The sequence below is a fragment of the Cnephaeus nilssonii genome (assembly GCF_951640355.1).
Source record: "Cnephaeus nilssonii genome assembly, chromosome: Y".
Classification (NCBI taxonomy): domain Eukaryota; kingdom Metazoa; phylum Chordata; class Mammalia; order Chiroptera; family Vespertilionidae; genus Cnephaeus; species Cnephaeus nilssonii.
Genome location: NC_137096.1, coordinates 3,551,968 through 3,566,489, shown reverse-complemented (window position 1 = coordinate 3,566,489; position 14,522 = coordinate 3,551,968). Strand labels below are relative to the sequence as shown.

The window sequence follows — 14,522 nt, the reverse complement described above, 5'->3', positions numbered from 1 at the left end:
GGTCAGACATTAACAGGTGTTAAGGCTGTTGTTGTTTTTTAAGGTAATGGTGTTCCTCAATAATTGTGTGTGTGTGTGTGTGTTGGGGGGAGGGGGGGAGTGATGGGGTGAATAATTCTGACGGGTTTTAGTGCTTTTTTTTTTGTTATGAAGAGATCCAAAGTCAAGTTTGTAAAAATGCAGTAACAAATGTGGGCATGACAGATATACTGTAAGTGAAATCATACACATCAATATAATTTAAATGATATATGGTACCAGGATTGTAAAATTGCTGATTAAGAGATTAAGGAGAAGCAATTAATGCAAATGAAGGTGGTTGCTGTTTTTGGTTTGTTTTTTAAAGTCATTGTTGTGCATACTCATGCCTTTTAAGTCCTTCCCCTTTAATGGGCAGGCGTAACACGCGGAGTGTACCGTTTTTAAAAAGATCCGGTGATTCTGTTTATATTGTACTCTTCTTTTATAACAGTGTAGTTAAGAACATAGGTTTTGAAGTCAAACATATTTTGGTTCGTAGAACTACTTAAAATCTTTTCAGCGAGCAGTTTGTGGCGCGTTTTTATGCTGGTGAAGTTCCTTTTCGTCTTCAGCTTTTACTCTGTACCTGCATTTCTCTCAGGTTCTGATGTAATTGAGGGCTTAAGGATCAATCCGCGGAAGTGACAAAGCATACCTAAAGAAGCCGGAAAAGCTCAAGGGTCAAGATGGTGGCATTAAAACTGAGATCTGCGAGAATTTGTAGGCAGCTACATGTGTTAAAATAACTCTAGAATTTGATAGAAAATTAGGTCTCTGTGGGCCTCCTTTTTTTGCTAGGAGAGATTCATGCGCCAACGAAGAACGATCAAGACAAACTTTACATATTAGAGGCCGGACAAGACATGGATTTGGGGATCGAAGAATTCTTCCCGCCTCCGGAGTGCCCGGTGTTCGAGCCTACCTGGGCCGAATTTCGAGACCCGCATGGATACATTGCGAAAATCAGGCCCATCGCCGAAAAGTCGGATATTTGCAAGATCCGTCCGCCCGAGGTAAGCCTCTGAAAATTTGGAGTGGAGGTGGTGTTTACATTGAGTATACTACTCCGTAGCAAGGCCTTATATTTAGAACCACAAACCCTTAGCAGTTAATTTAGTCCTTCAAATAGCCACCAATTTCTCATTTTGTAAATGTTTCATTAGAACACTCTCCATGGAAAAGCTCATATTTGATCGTCAGACTCCGTGGCCTTACAAATACAACTTTTTAGAAAAGAAAAAAAAATCTTTTTTGAAAGAGGTTCTGCATTATGCTACTATTAAACACCATGCATATTTTTATTTTTTGAACTTTCCTTGAACAAAATTTCAACGTATTAAGAATTACTTCATAGAAAACCGAAGCTACGAAAAATTGAGAATTTTTCTTACTAAACCAGAGCCTTGGGATGATTGCATTTTCCCCATATGACTTCAGATGTCTTTAACCAGACATATATGAGATTAAAAGCAATATAGAGTCCCCATCACAATTAAACTGGTATTATTTTGCTTAAACATTCTTGGTTTCATATACTCAGAACTTCTCATTGAAACAGGTATTTGACCATGCATACTGCAATGAACCTAGACCACCAGTTTAAACTACTAATATGATATCTGTAGTATGTGTCAACTTCTTCATAGCATATGGCTCATTTGTGAGTTGCTCTGCCTAACTACAACACTGCTTCCATCTAATTGGATGGATATGCTTTGCTCAGTATTACTAATTATATTTTTAATCAGGTTTCCCAGACTGCTAATGCTCAGAAGAGGTAATAACCAACTTTTAAAAATCTAACAATTTCTTAGCTGCATTTAGTTCACCTTCATCATAACAGAAATAGGCCAGATCTTATTAAAGTGCTTCATTCATTTTAAACAGATTTTAGGTCTAAGTTTTTGGCTTTTGTTTTTTGTTCTTTCCTTTTTTGTAGGACATATACCAAAGAGAGTTTTCGATTATTATTTTCACTCCCATTCCAATGTATCTAATTTAAAGGGCAAAATTTTCATGCTTTGGAGCAAAAAGAACAACTGAAGTTTTAAATTATAAACAGATGATTCTAATTCTAATCATCTTCATTCTTTACTAAAAATCAGTGTGGGGATTTTTGTTTGCTTTGTTTACTTCTAGGACTGGCAGCCTCCCTTTGCAGTAGAAGTTGACAACTTCAAATTTACACCTAGAATCCAGAGGCTAAATGAACTAGAGGTAAACTGGAAAGTCACCTTTCTGTAGTGGAATATGAGCTCTAATATTATTTTACTTGCAGTTTTATAACAGTGTAGTTAAGAACATAGGTTTTGAAGTCAAATATATTTTTGTTGTAACTCCAGCTCCATTATTTCCTAGAATATTTATTAGTCTTGTAGAAAGTCTTCTGTAAAATGCCAAGAGATTAAAGTTTTAAGTTTTTATAGAATGGGCTAAAATTAGAACTGTCAAGAAGAATATTCTCATTTTTTACTTTCCATACTCATATTTTATTTTGGATTTTCCCTGATTTTTTTAACTAAAGCAAAGTTCAGGTCACAAATACAGTCTCCTAAATTTCCAGTTAAGGCTGTTGGTTATGTTTGTTCTTCTTGGGTAAAATGGACTATTTTTAGGAATGTGTCAGTAAATAGGAAAGGCAAAGCTTGTTTTTTCTCCTCTTTTTCCTTTTATTGACTTTAGAGAGAGAGGAAAGGAGACTGAGAGAGAAAGATCAATGTGAGAACAGAAAGTCAATCCGCTGCTTTGTGCACTATCCTCATCATGGATCAAACCTGAAAACTGGTTATGTGTCCTGACCCAGAATCAAATTCGAGATCTTTTGGTGCCAGGGCAAAGCTTGTGTTTTAAAGCAGTTGACACTATATTTAGCTTAGTATTAAATATGCAAAGTGTATGAATGGTTTGGCATTTTTTTTTGCTATTACAAATTTCGGAAGTTCCAAAATGACTTATCGTAACAGAAAGGTAATTCACAAAGTAGATTCATGCCCACGTTTTTAACATATTGAAAAATATTTTATTCCCTTCATTTCTGTATCTGTGTACACTCTAAATGGGTGTAGCTATAGGTTGAGACTATAGGTTGAGACTAAATAATTCTTGTTCAGCCCTCATTGAGCCCAGTGATCATGCTTTACATTTCAGGATAAAGGATTTTTGACTCAGGCATCACTTTCTGACTTCACCTCTCTGATGAAAGAATCAGAATCAATTTATTGATTTTTGGAGGCAGTAATGGTGATTTAGGCAATGAAATTTAGGCTCTAACCTAGAATAGAACTGTAGCTAGAACAAAGTGATACTTGCTCATTTACTTTACACTGGACCAAACAGGTTAAGTAGTAACCCTTTCTTTTTCCCAGGCTCAGACCAGAGTAAAACTGAACTATTTGGATCGAATTGCAAAATTCTGGGAATTCCAGGGTTCTTCATTAAAAATTCCCAATGTGGAGCGGAAGATCTTGGACCTCTATAGCCTTAATAAGGTAAGAGAGGTTCTGTTTTCAAAAGGACAAACAAGCAATAAGTCTTGTTTGGGAAACCCTCTTGTAGTTGAACATTGTGTCTCTGAATAGAAAAGGAGAGAACATACAGCCTGCCAACATCTCCTGATAGAATCTTTGAGTCTTTGTACACAGTGTTCATATTTTAAGTCTCATTACTATTTTTAGGTCTCTCCCCTCTGCTCACAGCTAACTAGATTCTTCCTTATCCTAGATTGTGATGGAGGAAGGTGGCTATGCAGCTGTTTGCAGGGACCGTCGATGGGCCCAAGTTGCTCAGCGTCTCAATTTCCCACCAGGCAAAAACATTGGATCCCTGCTGAGATCTCACTATGAACGCATCATTTACCCCTATGAAATGTTTCAGTCTGGAGTCAGCCTGGTGGTGAGGGCCTTTAGGTGATTTGCAGGTTGATGTTATTTTATGCCTTTAGCTGTCTTACCTTTTCTGGGTTGGACTTTCTGCTGAATAGTCAATATTTAGAGAGTCTTAAGATCATTAATAGAAGGTCCAGGAAGGCCTGAAAAATATTTTGCAGCCTGTATGAAGTTTTATATTTGCTAGGCCAGCTAGATGAAAACTGTAGAATTCTTTCTCTTTGTGTTAGAGCAGTGGTTCTCAACCTTTCTAATGCTGTGACCCTTTAATACAGTTCCTCATGTTGTAGTGACCCCCAACCATAAAATTATTGTCGTTGCTACTTCATAACTAATTTTGCTACTGTTATGAATTGTAATGTAAATATCTGTGTTTTCCGATGGTCTTAGGCTCTACAGCAGCGGTTCTCAACCTGTGGGTCGCAACCCACAGGTTGAGAACCACTAGCAGGGTCGCCTAAGACCATCGGAAAACACAGATATTTACATTACAATTCATAACAGTAGCAGAGTTGACATTTTTATTTCCATTTTTTCAGATGAGAAGCCCATTTTATTCACTAGGCAAAGAAATATGTAAGATGTAGAGGAATGATGTAAGATGTAGTGGATGATGATAAATTTTTCTGTCATTCCAAAGAACAAAAGGGGGATGGGTTAGTGTAAGTTAGAAAGAAGTACAGCTTTCTTTGCCAGAGATTTAGAATGAAAGAATCCTTTTGTTATTTGCTGATTGTTAACATAATTTAATTCCCTCCTCCCCATTCCCCATACCCCCATTTCCAACAGTGTAATACTCATCAAGTTGACAGTGAGGAAAAAGACAAGGAATACAGACCCCACAGCATTCCCCTTAGACAGTCTGTGAAGCCTTCCAAATTTAGCAGCTACAGTCGCCGGGGGAAAAGACTACAGCCTGATGTGAGTGCTTCTTTTTTTTACCCATAAACTGCTAAAGTTTATCTGGCACTTGGTTTAGGGACAGTTCATTTCTAAAGACACTGTTGTTTTTATGTGTGTTTCTTTTTAATCCTTACCCAGAGATATGTTTTTATTGATTTTTGGAGAGAGACAAACACAGAGAGAAAGAGAAAGAGAAACATTGATATGAGAGAGAAAATATCAATAAAAAATGCATGCCTCTGGTATGCATCCTCTTCAGAAATTGAATCTGCTACCTTTTTTCGTGTACTGGAGGATGTTCTAGCTAACTGAGCCACTCGGCCAGGGTTAAGACACTGTTTTGTTTTGCTTTTCTAAACTTCAGCTTCCTCAAGATTGTATTAATTAAAAGTGCATGAGTTATTTTGTCTCATGGGTATGACTTGCAGTAATTTTGATTTTGTAGTCTAGCTTTTACAGATTTTAAAAGCAATCATTTCTGTAAAATATCCTTTTAAGGGTTTAACTTTTGTGAATCTTTGTGATGGTTTTCACAAAAGTACCACAATGTACATTTTTTTTGGTTGTATTCTTTTGTGGTATCAGTCAGGTGTCACACAAGAGGTAGTGATGCATGAGAGGTGCGGGAAACAAAATTTATTATACTCAAGAGACATGGCTTGCTACAAAGGCCACAGCAAAAAGCATGTCCATTGGTTAGGAGGCAGAAGGGGCAGGAGTGATGGGAAAGCCTCTGCCACCGCTTTTATTGGGGCTTTTGAGGGACTGGGAAGGCAGAGCAGAGTATCAGTTTAGGATTGAATAGTTTGCTAGTTTGAATAATTTTCATAGGCTGTAACCTCTGGGGGTGGGCCCTAATTGCCTAGCACCTGCCCTTGGAATGATTAAGGCGGAGGAAATAAGGCTCTGGATTAATTTGTTTGCATATCAATGGCATACTCTGCTGGGTCATTTGCTATCTTTAACAATTGGCTGTCCTGAGAGGGGCCCTCTCTTTTAAGCTAGAAAAAATTTTTAAGATGTCAAACATCATAGAGAAAATTAGTATAAACAATCATACCTAATAAAATGGTAATATGCAAATTACCATCACTCCGCTATGCCCACGATTGGGCCCGCTGGAGGCGTGGGGAGTGGGACTCAGGGTGGCCGATTGGCTGGCGGTAGGAGCGGGGGGCGGGGACTCACGAGTCCCCGACCCCCGCACCTCCCGCCGGCTTAAACCGCCGGCGGCCGCGCTGCGGAAGACGCTGGTGGGGAACTCGGGGTGGCCAATTGCGTGGCTGCTGGCACCAGTTATCCGCCAGCAGCAGTTTTCCTCTGGCCACCCGCCCGATCGGAGCGCCTCCCGATCGGAGTTCCTCTCGGGGTGGCCGATCGTGCTGGCGGGAGGCGCTCCGATCGGCGGGTGGCCAGAGGAAAACTGCTGCTGGCGGATAACTGGTGCCGGCAGCCAGGTGAAGGAAAGTCTATTGCATGAAACTTCGTGCAACGGGCTCCTAGTATAGTCATAAAATTTATCTTGCTAAGTCTATTTGTATGTCTACTACATTTTCACAAAATTTGGAAGTTTTCTTAAACACCTCTGGGGCTGAAAGTTTTTCTGACAGACCAGTTTTATTGAGTCACGTGCTGGCCAGAACAGGGACCTGGTCCTGGGTCATACAGTGTAATCACCAGCAGCAGGGCTAGGTAGAGAAGACAAACATGTCTGCATCCTGGGCTTGAGGGGACTCTCTCAGACAATGAGTGTGAGGAAGAAATTGATTTGGAAGAATTTACCCTGGCTCTACATAAAGGGACTGGAAAAGTGAAAGGGAGAAACTTTCTGGATAGATGACTATAATCCATAAAAAGAAGTGTTTGCTGCTTATGGGCAACAGTCTCAACGGTTCATGTGTAATCAAAAAGCATTTTACCTCTACATGAGAGATGAAAGAGTGCCCAGAAGAGGCGTTGAAGTTTCTGCATACATTCAGGAATCTCCAGCATTTGTTAGTTTCAGCCCAAATCCTTTGTTTGCTTTAGCCCAGTGGTCAGCAAACTCATTAGTCAACAGAGCCAAATATCAACAGTACAATCATTGAAATTTCTTTTGAGAGCTGAAAACTGACTTCTGTGCATGGGCCACGAAATTTCAGTTGCACTGTACGTGCGTGCCTGCATGTGCTATTTTGTGGAAGAGCCACACTCAAGGGGCCAAAGAGCCTCATGTGGCTCACAAGCTGCAGTTTGCCAACCACTGCTTTAGCCTAACTCTCTGTTAACAGATTAACACTAGTTGTCTCTTCCTCTCACACTCCAGCCTGCTGTAATTTAATTTAGGACAACTCAGTGTTGTTTTTCTTGTCAGTTTCTATTCCTGAAATATCTTAAATTAGGATTAGACGGTGTATCCTTCCATATTTTGTGAATAATCATCCTAATATTAAATTTTAAAATGTTTTAACGTTAGAATATAAAATGAAGAAAGGAGATAGTTATCTAGTTCAGACTATTGAAATTCCTTTCGGTTCTGAATTTTTTAGGTACTTTTTAAAGTTCTTTTGTCAGCAGAAGTGTGTGGAAATTGAGTTAAAATATGAACATGTTCAGTTGGCAATCAGTAATATTTATTGGAAAGTTGGAAGTACCAGATAAGGGTACAACATTTTTGAAAATCAAACTTTAGACACTTTTATTCTTAAGAATGGTGGTGTTTACTTGGCTGGAAAGGTTTTCAAAATTCTTAAAAACTGTATGGTTAGTAATACAAATAAACAAAGTGTTTGTACGTTCAAAACACTGGAAGGAAAAAAGTTATAAGTAAGTTCTCCATAAAGCAGAAAAAAACTAAATTTAGTACCCTGTATAATCCTATATAATAAAAGCATAATATGCAAATTGTCCCCTCCACCAGGAGTTTGACCAGGGGTCGGGGCTGGCGGTGGCAGCAAGCGGCCAGGGGAAGGGAGGCGCCTCTGGCTGGCAGCAGCTAGGGACCTGTACACGTGCACTGGGCCTCTAGTAACAAATAAATTACAAGGACAAACACATCTTCCTCATGTTATGCAAAAAGTATGCAATACAGAAAGAATAGTAAAATGTCTGAAATAAGAAGAACCCTATGTTATCTCTCTTTTTTTTTATTAATCCTTATCCTAGGATACTTTTTCCATTGATTCTTAGAATGGAAAGGAGAGAAGCAGGGGGGAGGGTAGGGGGGGAGAGAGAGAGAGAGAGAGAAACATCAATGTGAGAGACATATCAAGTTGTTGTCTCCTACACGTACCCTGGGATCGATCCTGCAAACCAGTATGTGCCCTTGATCAGGAATCAAACCTGAGACCCTTCAGAGGGCCAACACTAACCAGTGAGGACACTAGCTAGGGCTTATTTCATTTTTTTATTATGATGATAAAAAGCATAGAATTTTCCATCTTTTATTTTCCATTATAGTTCACATTGAATAAAATTCTGGATTAGTTTCAGGTGCAAAATATAGTGGTTAGACAATCATATACTTTACAGAGTGGTCCCCTTAATATTTCAGGTACACTCTACAGCCCATACATTGCTATTACAATACTAGAGGCCTGATGCATGAAATTCATGCAAGAGTAGGCCTTCCTTCCCCCGGCTGCCGGCACTGGCTTCCCTCTGGTACCCGGGACCCAGGCTTCCCTCCTAGCCCCGGCTTCATCCAGAAGTTCATCCATGCACGAATTTAGTGCACTGGGCCTCTAGTATAGGATATAATGTACATGGTAAAATTAACATAATGCATAATGAAAAATTACCCTATATAATAAAAGCCTAATATGCTAAGTGTCTGGTTGGCCGTTCAACCAATCAAAGCATAATATGCTAATGATATCCTAAGGCCGCTCAACCACCCGCTATGACGTGTACTGACCACCAGGGGCAGACCTCTGACTGGTAAGTTAGCTTACTGCTGGGGTCCTGCTGATCCGCACTGAGCGAGATGGGCCAGACAGGCCCTGGAGACCTCCCGTGGGCCCTCTCCGGCTGGCCACCCTCCCGGGTCCCGATCGTGCACCATTGGAGTTCTTTGGGTTGGTCTGTGCCTTCTTGCAATCTCAGATTCCTTGGGGGATGTCAGAGAGCTGGTTTCGACACTATCCTGCAAGCCAGGCTGAGGGACCCCTAGTCCTATCTCAGCATAACTATTATTGCTTGTCTCATTTTCGGATCCTATAAGTGTATTCCTAGTATCACATGAGCTCACTCATCTAGGGGAAAAGATGAACAACATAGACTGAAGAACAAGAACAGCATTGATCAGACTGTCAGACCTCAGAGGGAAGGTAGGGGAGGGTGGGGACAAGGGAGATAGATCAACCAAAGGACTTGTGTGCTTGCATATGAGCCTAACCAGTGATCACGGACAACAGGGGGAGGGGGGCATGCATGAGGGGGGGTTTGGAAAGGGAATGGGGGGAGGGGGTTGATGACAAATATGTGATACCTTAATCAATAAAGTAATTTAAAAAATAGTAATATGCAAATCATCACTCCGCTACACTCACAAGCCACACCCACCAGCCACACCCACCAGCCAATCAGAAAGCGAATATGCAAATACACCTAACCAAGATGGCTGCAGCCTCGGAGAGCACCGGTTGTTGGAACTGGGATATTGGAGCCGAAGATCAGAGGGGAAGATCGGAGCCAGGGGGGGTCCCCCACAGCTGATCAGAGCCAGCTGGGGTCCCCTGCATGTGATCGGAGGCAGCTGGTGGTCCCTGCCCAGGTCCTGAGCCTCAGCCAGAGGCTTGCGGCATTGGCTGGGGGCGGAGCTGGGCCATTGGAACCAGCTGGGGTCCCCTGCGGTGATTGGAGCCAGCTGGGGGTCCCTGAGCAGGGCCCAAGCCTCAGCCAGAGGCTTGCCGTCTTGGCTGGGGGTGGAGCCCCGCGATGGGAGACAGCTGGGGGTCCCTGCCCAGGGCCCGAGCCTCAAACAGAAGCTTGAGGCCTTGGCCTTGGATGGAGCGGGGGACAGTGCCAGCTGGGGGTCCCTGCCCGGGCCCGAGCCTCAAACAGAGGCTTGCGGCATTGGCCTTGGATGGAGCGGGGGACAGTGCCAGCTGGGGGTCCCTGCCCGGGGCCGAGCCTCAAACAGAGGCTTGAGTCCTTGGCCAGGCGCGGAGCCTGGAGATCGTGCCAGCTGGCGGTCCCCTGCCAAGGGCTGGAGGCTTTAGGCCTTGACAGGGGCGGAGCCGGAGATCACAGGAGATAGGTGTGAACTACAGAGGAAACACCTTTTCTGACCTCTCATTGGCTAAGCTCCCTGTATGCCACTGGTAATATTCTTAGTAACTTAGGTATAAGAATCCAAAAAGGTGATCTAGGGCTTTTCCACCACACTCCTCGAGAAAAAACGAAGGTCCCCTGCTGGAGGGCTAAGAAATGTCATATCCTGCCCTACACGGTTTGACTCAGTGGATAATGCCTAGGTTTGCCAACCGCAGAGTCCAGGTTAGATTCTGATCAAGGGCATGTACCTAGGATGCAGGCTCCTCCCTGGCTGGGGCCCAGGTCAGGGCTCAGGAAGGAGGCAAGCAATCTAAGTATTCCTCTCACTTCGATGTTTCTCTCTGTCTTTCCCTTTCTCTTTCACATTCTCTAAAAGTCAATGGAAACATATACTCAGGTGAGGATAAAAAAAAGAAGAAGAAGAAAGAAATGTCATCCTATCTATAAAACAGTAATATGCAAATCATCACTCCGCTACACTCATAAGCCACGCCCACCGGTCACAACCACCGGCCAATCAGAAAGGGAATATGCAAATACACCTAACCAAGATGGCTGCAGCCTCGGAGAGCAGTTGTTGGAACTGGGATATTGGAGCCGAAGATCAGAGGGGAATATCAGAGCCAGCAGGGGTCCCCCACAGGTGATCAGAGCCAGCTGGGGGTCCCTGTCCAGGGTCCGAGCCTCAGCCAGAGGCTTGCGGCATTGGCTGGGGGTGGAGCTGGGCCACTGGAACCAGCTGGGGTCCCCTGCGGTGATTGGAGCCAGCTGGGGGTCCCTGACCAGGGCCCAGGCCTCAAACAGAAGCTTGAGGCCTTGGCCTTGGATGGAGCGGGGGATAGAGCCATCTGGGGGTCCCTGCCCAGGGGCCGAGCCTCAAACAGAGGCTTGCAGCATTGGATGGGGGCGGAGCGAGGAGATCAGAGCCAGCTGGGGGGTCCTGCCCAGAGCCCAAGCCTTGGCCAGAGGCTTGCAGCCTTGGCCGTTGGGGCGGAGCCTGGTGATCGGAGCCTGGCGATCAGAGCCAGCTGGGGTCCCCTGAGGGCGATCGGAGCCAGCTGGGGGTCCCTGCCCAGAGCCCAAGCCTCTGCCAGAGGCTTTAGGCCTTGGCTGGGGGTGGAGCCCACGAGCGGAGCCAGCTCGGGGTCCCTGCAGGTGATTGGAGCCAGCTGGGGGTCCCTGCCCAGGGCCCAAGCCTCAGCCAGAGGCTTTAGGCCTTGGCTTGGGGTGGAGCCCTCCAGCGGAGCCAGCTGGGGTCCCTTGCAGGTGATCCGAGCCAGCTGGGGGTCCCTGCCCAGAGCCCAAGCCTCTGCCAGAGGCTTGCGGCCTTGGCCGCTGGGGCGGAGCCTGGCAATCAGAGCAAGCTGGGGTCCCCTGTGGGCGATCAAAGCCAGCTGGGGGTCCCTGCCCAGAGCCCAAGCCTAGAGGCTTGCAGCCTTGGCCGTGGGTGGAGCCGGGCGATAGAGCCAGCTGCCAACCGCAGAGTCCAGGTTAGATTCTGATCAAGGGCATGTACCTAGGTTGCAGGCTCCTCCCTGGCTGGGGCCCAGGTCAGGGCTCAGGAAGGAGGCAAGCAATCTAAGTATTCCTCTCACTTTGATGTTTCTCTCTGTCTTTCCCTTTCTCTTTCACATTCTCTAAAAGTCAATGGAAACATATACTCAGGTGAGGATAAAAAAAAAAAAAAAGAAAGAAATGTCATCCTATCTAATAAAAGAGTAATATGCAGATTGATCATCACTGCAACACACAATATAGCTGCCCCCATGTGGTCAAAGATCCTGCCCCCATGTGGACACAAGATGGCAACCACAAGATGGCCAGCAGGAGAGGGCAGTTGGGAGGCACCCCGGCCTGCAAGGGAGGGCAGTTGAGAAGGACCAGGCCTGCAAGGGAGGGCAGTTGGAGGTGATCAACCCTGCAGGAGAGGGCAGTTAGGGGTAACCAGGCTGGCAGAGGAGGGAAGTTGGGGGCAAACAGGCTGGCAGCAGAGTGGTTAGGGGGTGATCAGGCTGGCAGGCAGAAGCGGTTAGGGGCAATCAGGAAGGCAGGCAGGCAAGCAGTTGGGAGCCAGCAGTCCTAGATTGTGAGAGGGATGTCCGACTGCCCTCAAGGCAGTCGGACATCCCTTGAGGGGGTCCCAGATTGGAGAGGGTACAGGCTGGGCTGAGGGACAACCCCCCTCCGTGCACGAATTTCGTGCACCGGGCCTCTAGTATTCTATGAAAGACACATCTTGAAAATGCCTAAAGAAAGTTGTCATTTTTTCTTGGTGAAGGGACTGGAGTCCGTGTTGATGAAAACACCTTGGTGGCTGTGGTGACTGGCAGTGGCTCCAGCAGTGGGGTGATGGGGCTCGTGCCTTCCCCCTGATCAGCCTGGTTGCCTCTCACAAAGGGAGGCCATAAGGAGCGGGCCTAAGCCGTCAGTAGGACATCCCCTGAAGGTTCCCAGTATGTGAGAGGGGGCAGGCTGGGCTGAAGAGAACCCCCCCAGTGCACGAATTTCGTGCACCAGGCCCCTAGTCTTATCTAATAATGAGGGAATATGCTAATTGACCCTCACAACCATTACAAAGATGGTGGCACCCACAGCCAATAAGGAGGGAATATGCTAATTGACTGCCCCCCACCCTCAAATATGGCGGTGCCCACAGCCAATAAGAAGATGATATGCTAATTGACTGCCACACCCTCAAATATGGCAGCGCCCACAGCCACAAGATGGCAGCGCCCAGTCCCCTCAGCCCCCCAGCCACCTAGGGCTGGCCCGGGGTGCAGGCAAGTCTCGGATGGTGGCTGCCCAGCCACCCAGGGCCACCCGAGGCTCAGGTAACCAGGGCTGGCTGAGTCTTGCGCTGTCAGCAATGGCAGCAGCAGAGGTGTGATGGGGCATTACCTTCCCCTGATAGCCACCCCTGAGGGCTCCCAGATTGTGAGAGGGGGCAGGCCGGGTTGAGGGACCGCTCTCCAGTGCATATATTTTCATGTACCAGGCCTCTATTATATATACACTGAGTGGCCAGGTTATTATGATCTCTGAACACATAATAATCTGGCCACTCAGTGTATTTGTATCTCAAATGGGTACCAAAAGTATTCTAGACTTTTGCTGGAGATCAACCACCTATTTGCCCTGAGCTTTCTATCAGCCAGTGCAAAGGGGAAAACTGATCAGGTGCAACGATTTATAGTATCTGTGATATCAAATAAATGAGGTACCCAGAGAAGTAAACTGAGCGGCCAGATAATTATGCATTCATAGATCATAATAATCTGGCCACTCAGTGTATAATCCTACATAATAAAAGGGAATATGCAAATTGACCCAAATGGCAAAATGACCAGTCTCTATGACACGCAATGACCACCAGGGGGCAGACACTCAATGCAGGAGCTGCTGACCCCTGATGGTTAGTGCACTCCCAGAGAGGAAGCACTGCTCAGCCACAAGTTGCGCTGATGGCTGGTAAGCACAGCAGTGGTGGGAGGAGCGCAAATGATGTCCAACTGTGGCTTAGGCCCACTCCTCCAGTTGGATATCCCCCCAAGGGCTCCCAGACTGCTAAAGGGTGCAGGCAGGCTGAGGAGACCCCCCTACCTCCCCTCCCCCAATGTATGAAGGTCATGCACCAGGCCTCTAGTATCCTATCTAATAAAGCAGTAATATGCAAATTGACCGTACCTTCGCTATGCCACAGCCAATCAGAGCGAACAAGATGGCGGTTAATTTGCATATGCTGAGGGAGGGGAGGAAGTGAAGAAAGCCAGAAAGCATGGCGGCTGCATGGGTGGGCGGCAGCGCAGCTGTGGAGCACGTGGCCATGGTTGCCTCTGAGGTGGTGGCGGGCAGTGTGAGCAGCGGAGATGCGGCCACAGTGGGCAGGGCGCGCAGTGAAGGCGGCAGGCAGGGCGTGGTGGGCGGTGTGCGAGGCCGCGGTGGCCTTGGAGGCAGTGGTGGCTGTGGGCGGGGCGTGGCGAGGCAGGTGGCGCGTGGTGGGGTGGGTGGGCGGGTGGGGCACGCAGCAGCAATGCGAGGGGCCGAGGAGGCAGCAGCAGCGGGCGCGGCAGGTCGGGGTGATCAGAGGCAGTGGCAGCGCATGGCCACAGAGGCAGCTGCGTCAGCGGGTGCAGAGGGTCGGGAGTGCGGGGCGAGGTGGGCTGGGTTGGGTGGGCAGGACGGGCGGGAGGTGCCCTGCCCGTTCGGCCCGCCCCGCCCCCACCCACCGCAGCAGGAGAGGTGGGGGCGCGGGAGGGAAGCCCACCAGAAGTCTTGCAGGAAATATTCCTGCAACGGGTCCCTAGTGTGTGTGTGTGTGTGTGTGTGTGTGTGTATATATATACACACACACACACACACACACACACACACGTATATACATACATACTATATCTCAGAAATTTTATTCTTGAACAGACTTCTATTCTGAGCTCCAAATGTCTGATTCTTTGAATTCCC

General features: G+C 46.4%; 1 protein-coding gene across 1 annotated transcript in view; it reads left to right on the top strand.

The window, feature by feature from the left end:
• The first annotated feature begins 481 nt into the window (after positions 1-481).
• Positions 482-14,522, top strand: part of LOC307096494 (lysine-specific demethylase 5D-like) — a 67,733-nt gene continuing 53,692 nt past the window's right edge. Inside the window, 5 exon segments of the mRNA XM_079766161.1 lie at positions 482-1,034; positions 2,161-2,238; positions 3,387-3,509; positions 3,742-3,912; positions 4,695-4,844. Of these exon segments, the coding sequence (XP_079622287.1) occupies positions 885-1,034; positions 2,161-2,238; positions 3,387-3,509; positions 3,742-3,912; positions 4,695-4,844 (672 nt within the window). The 5' untranslated portion in view covers positions 482-884.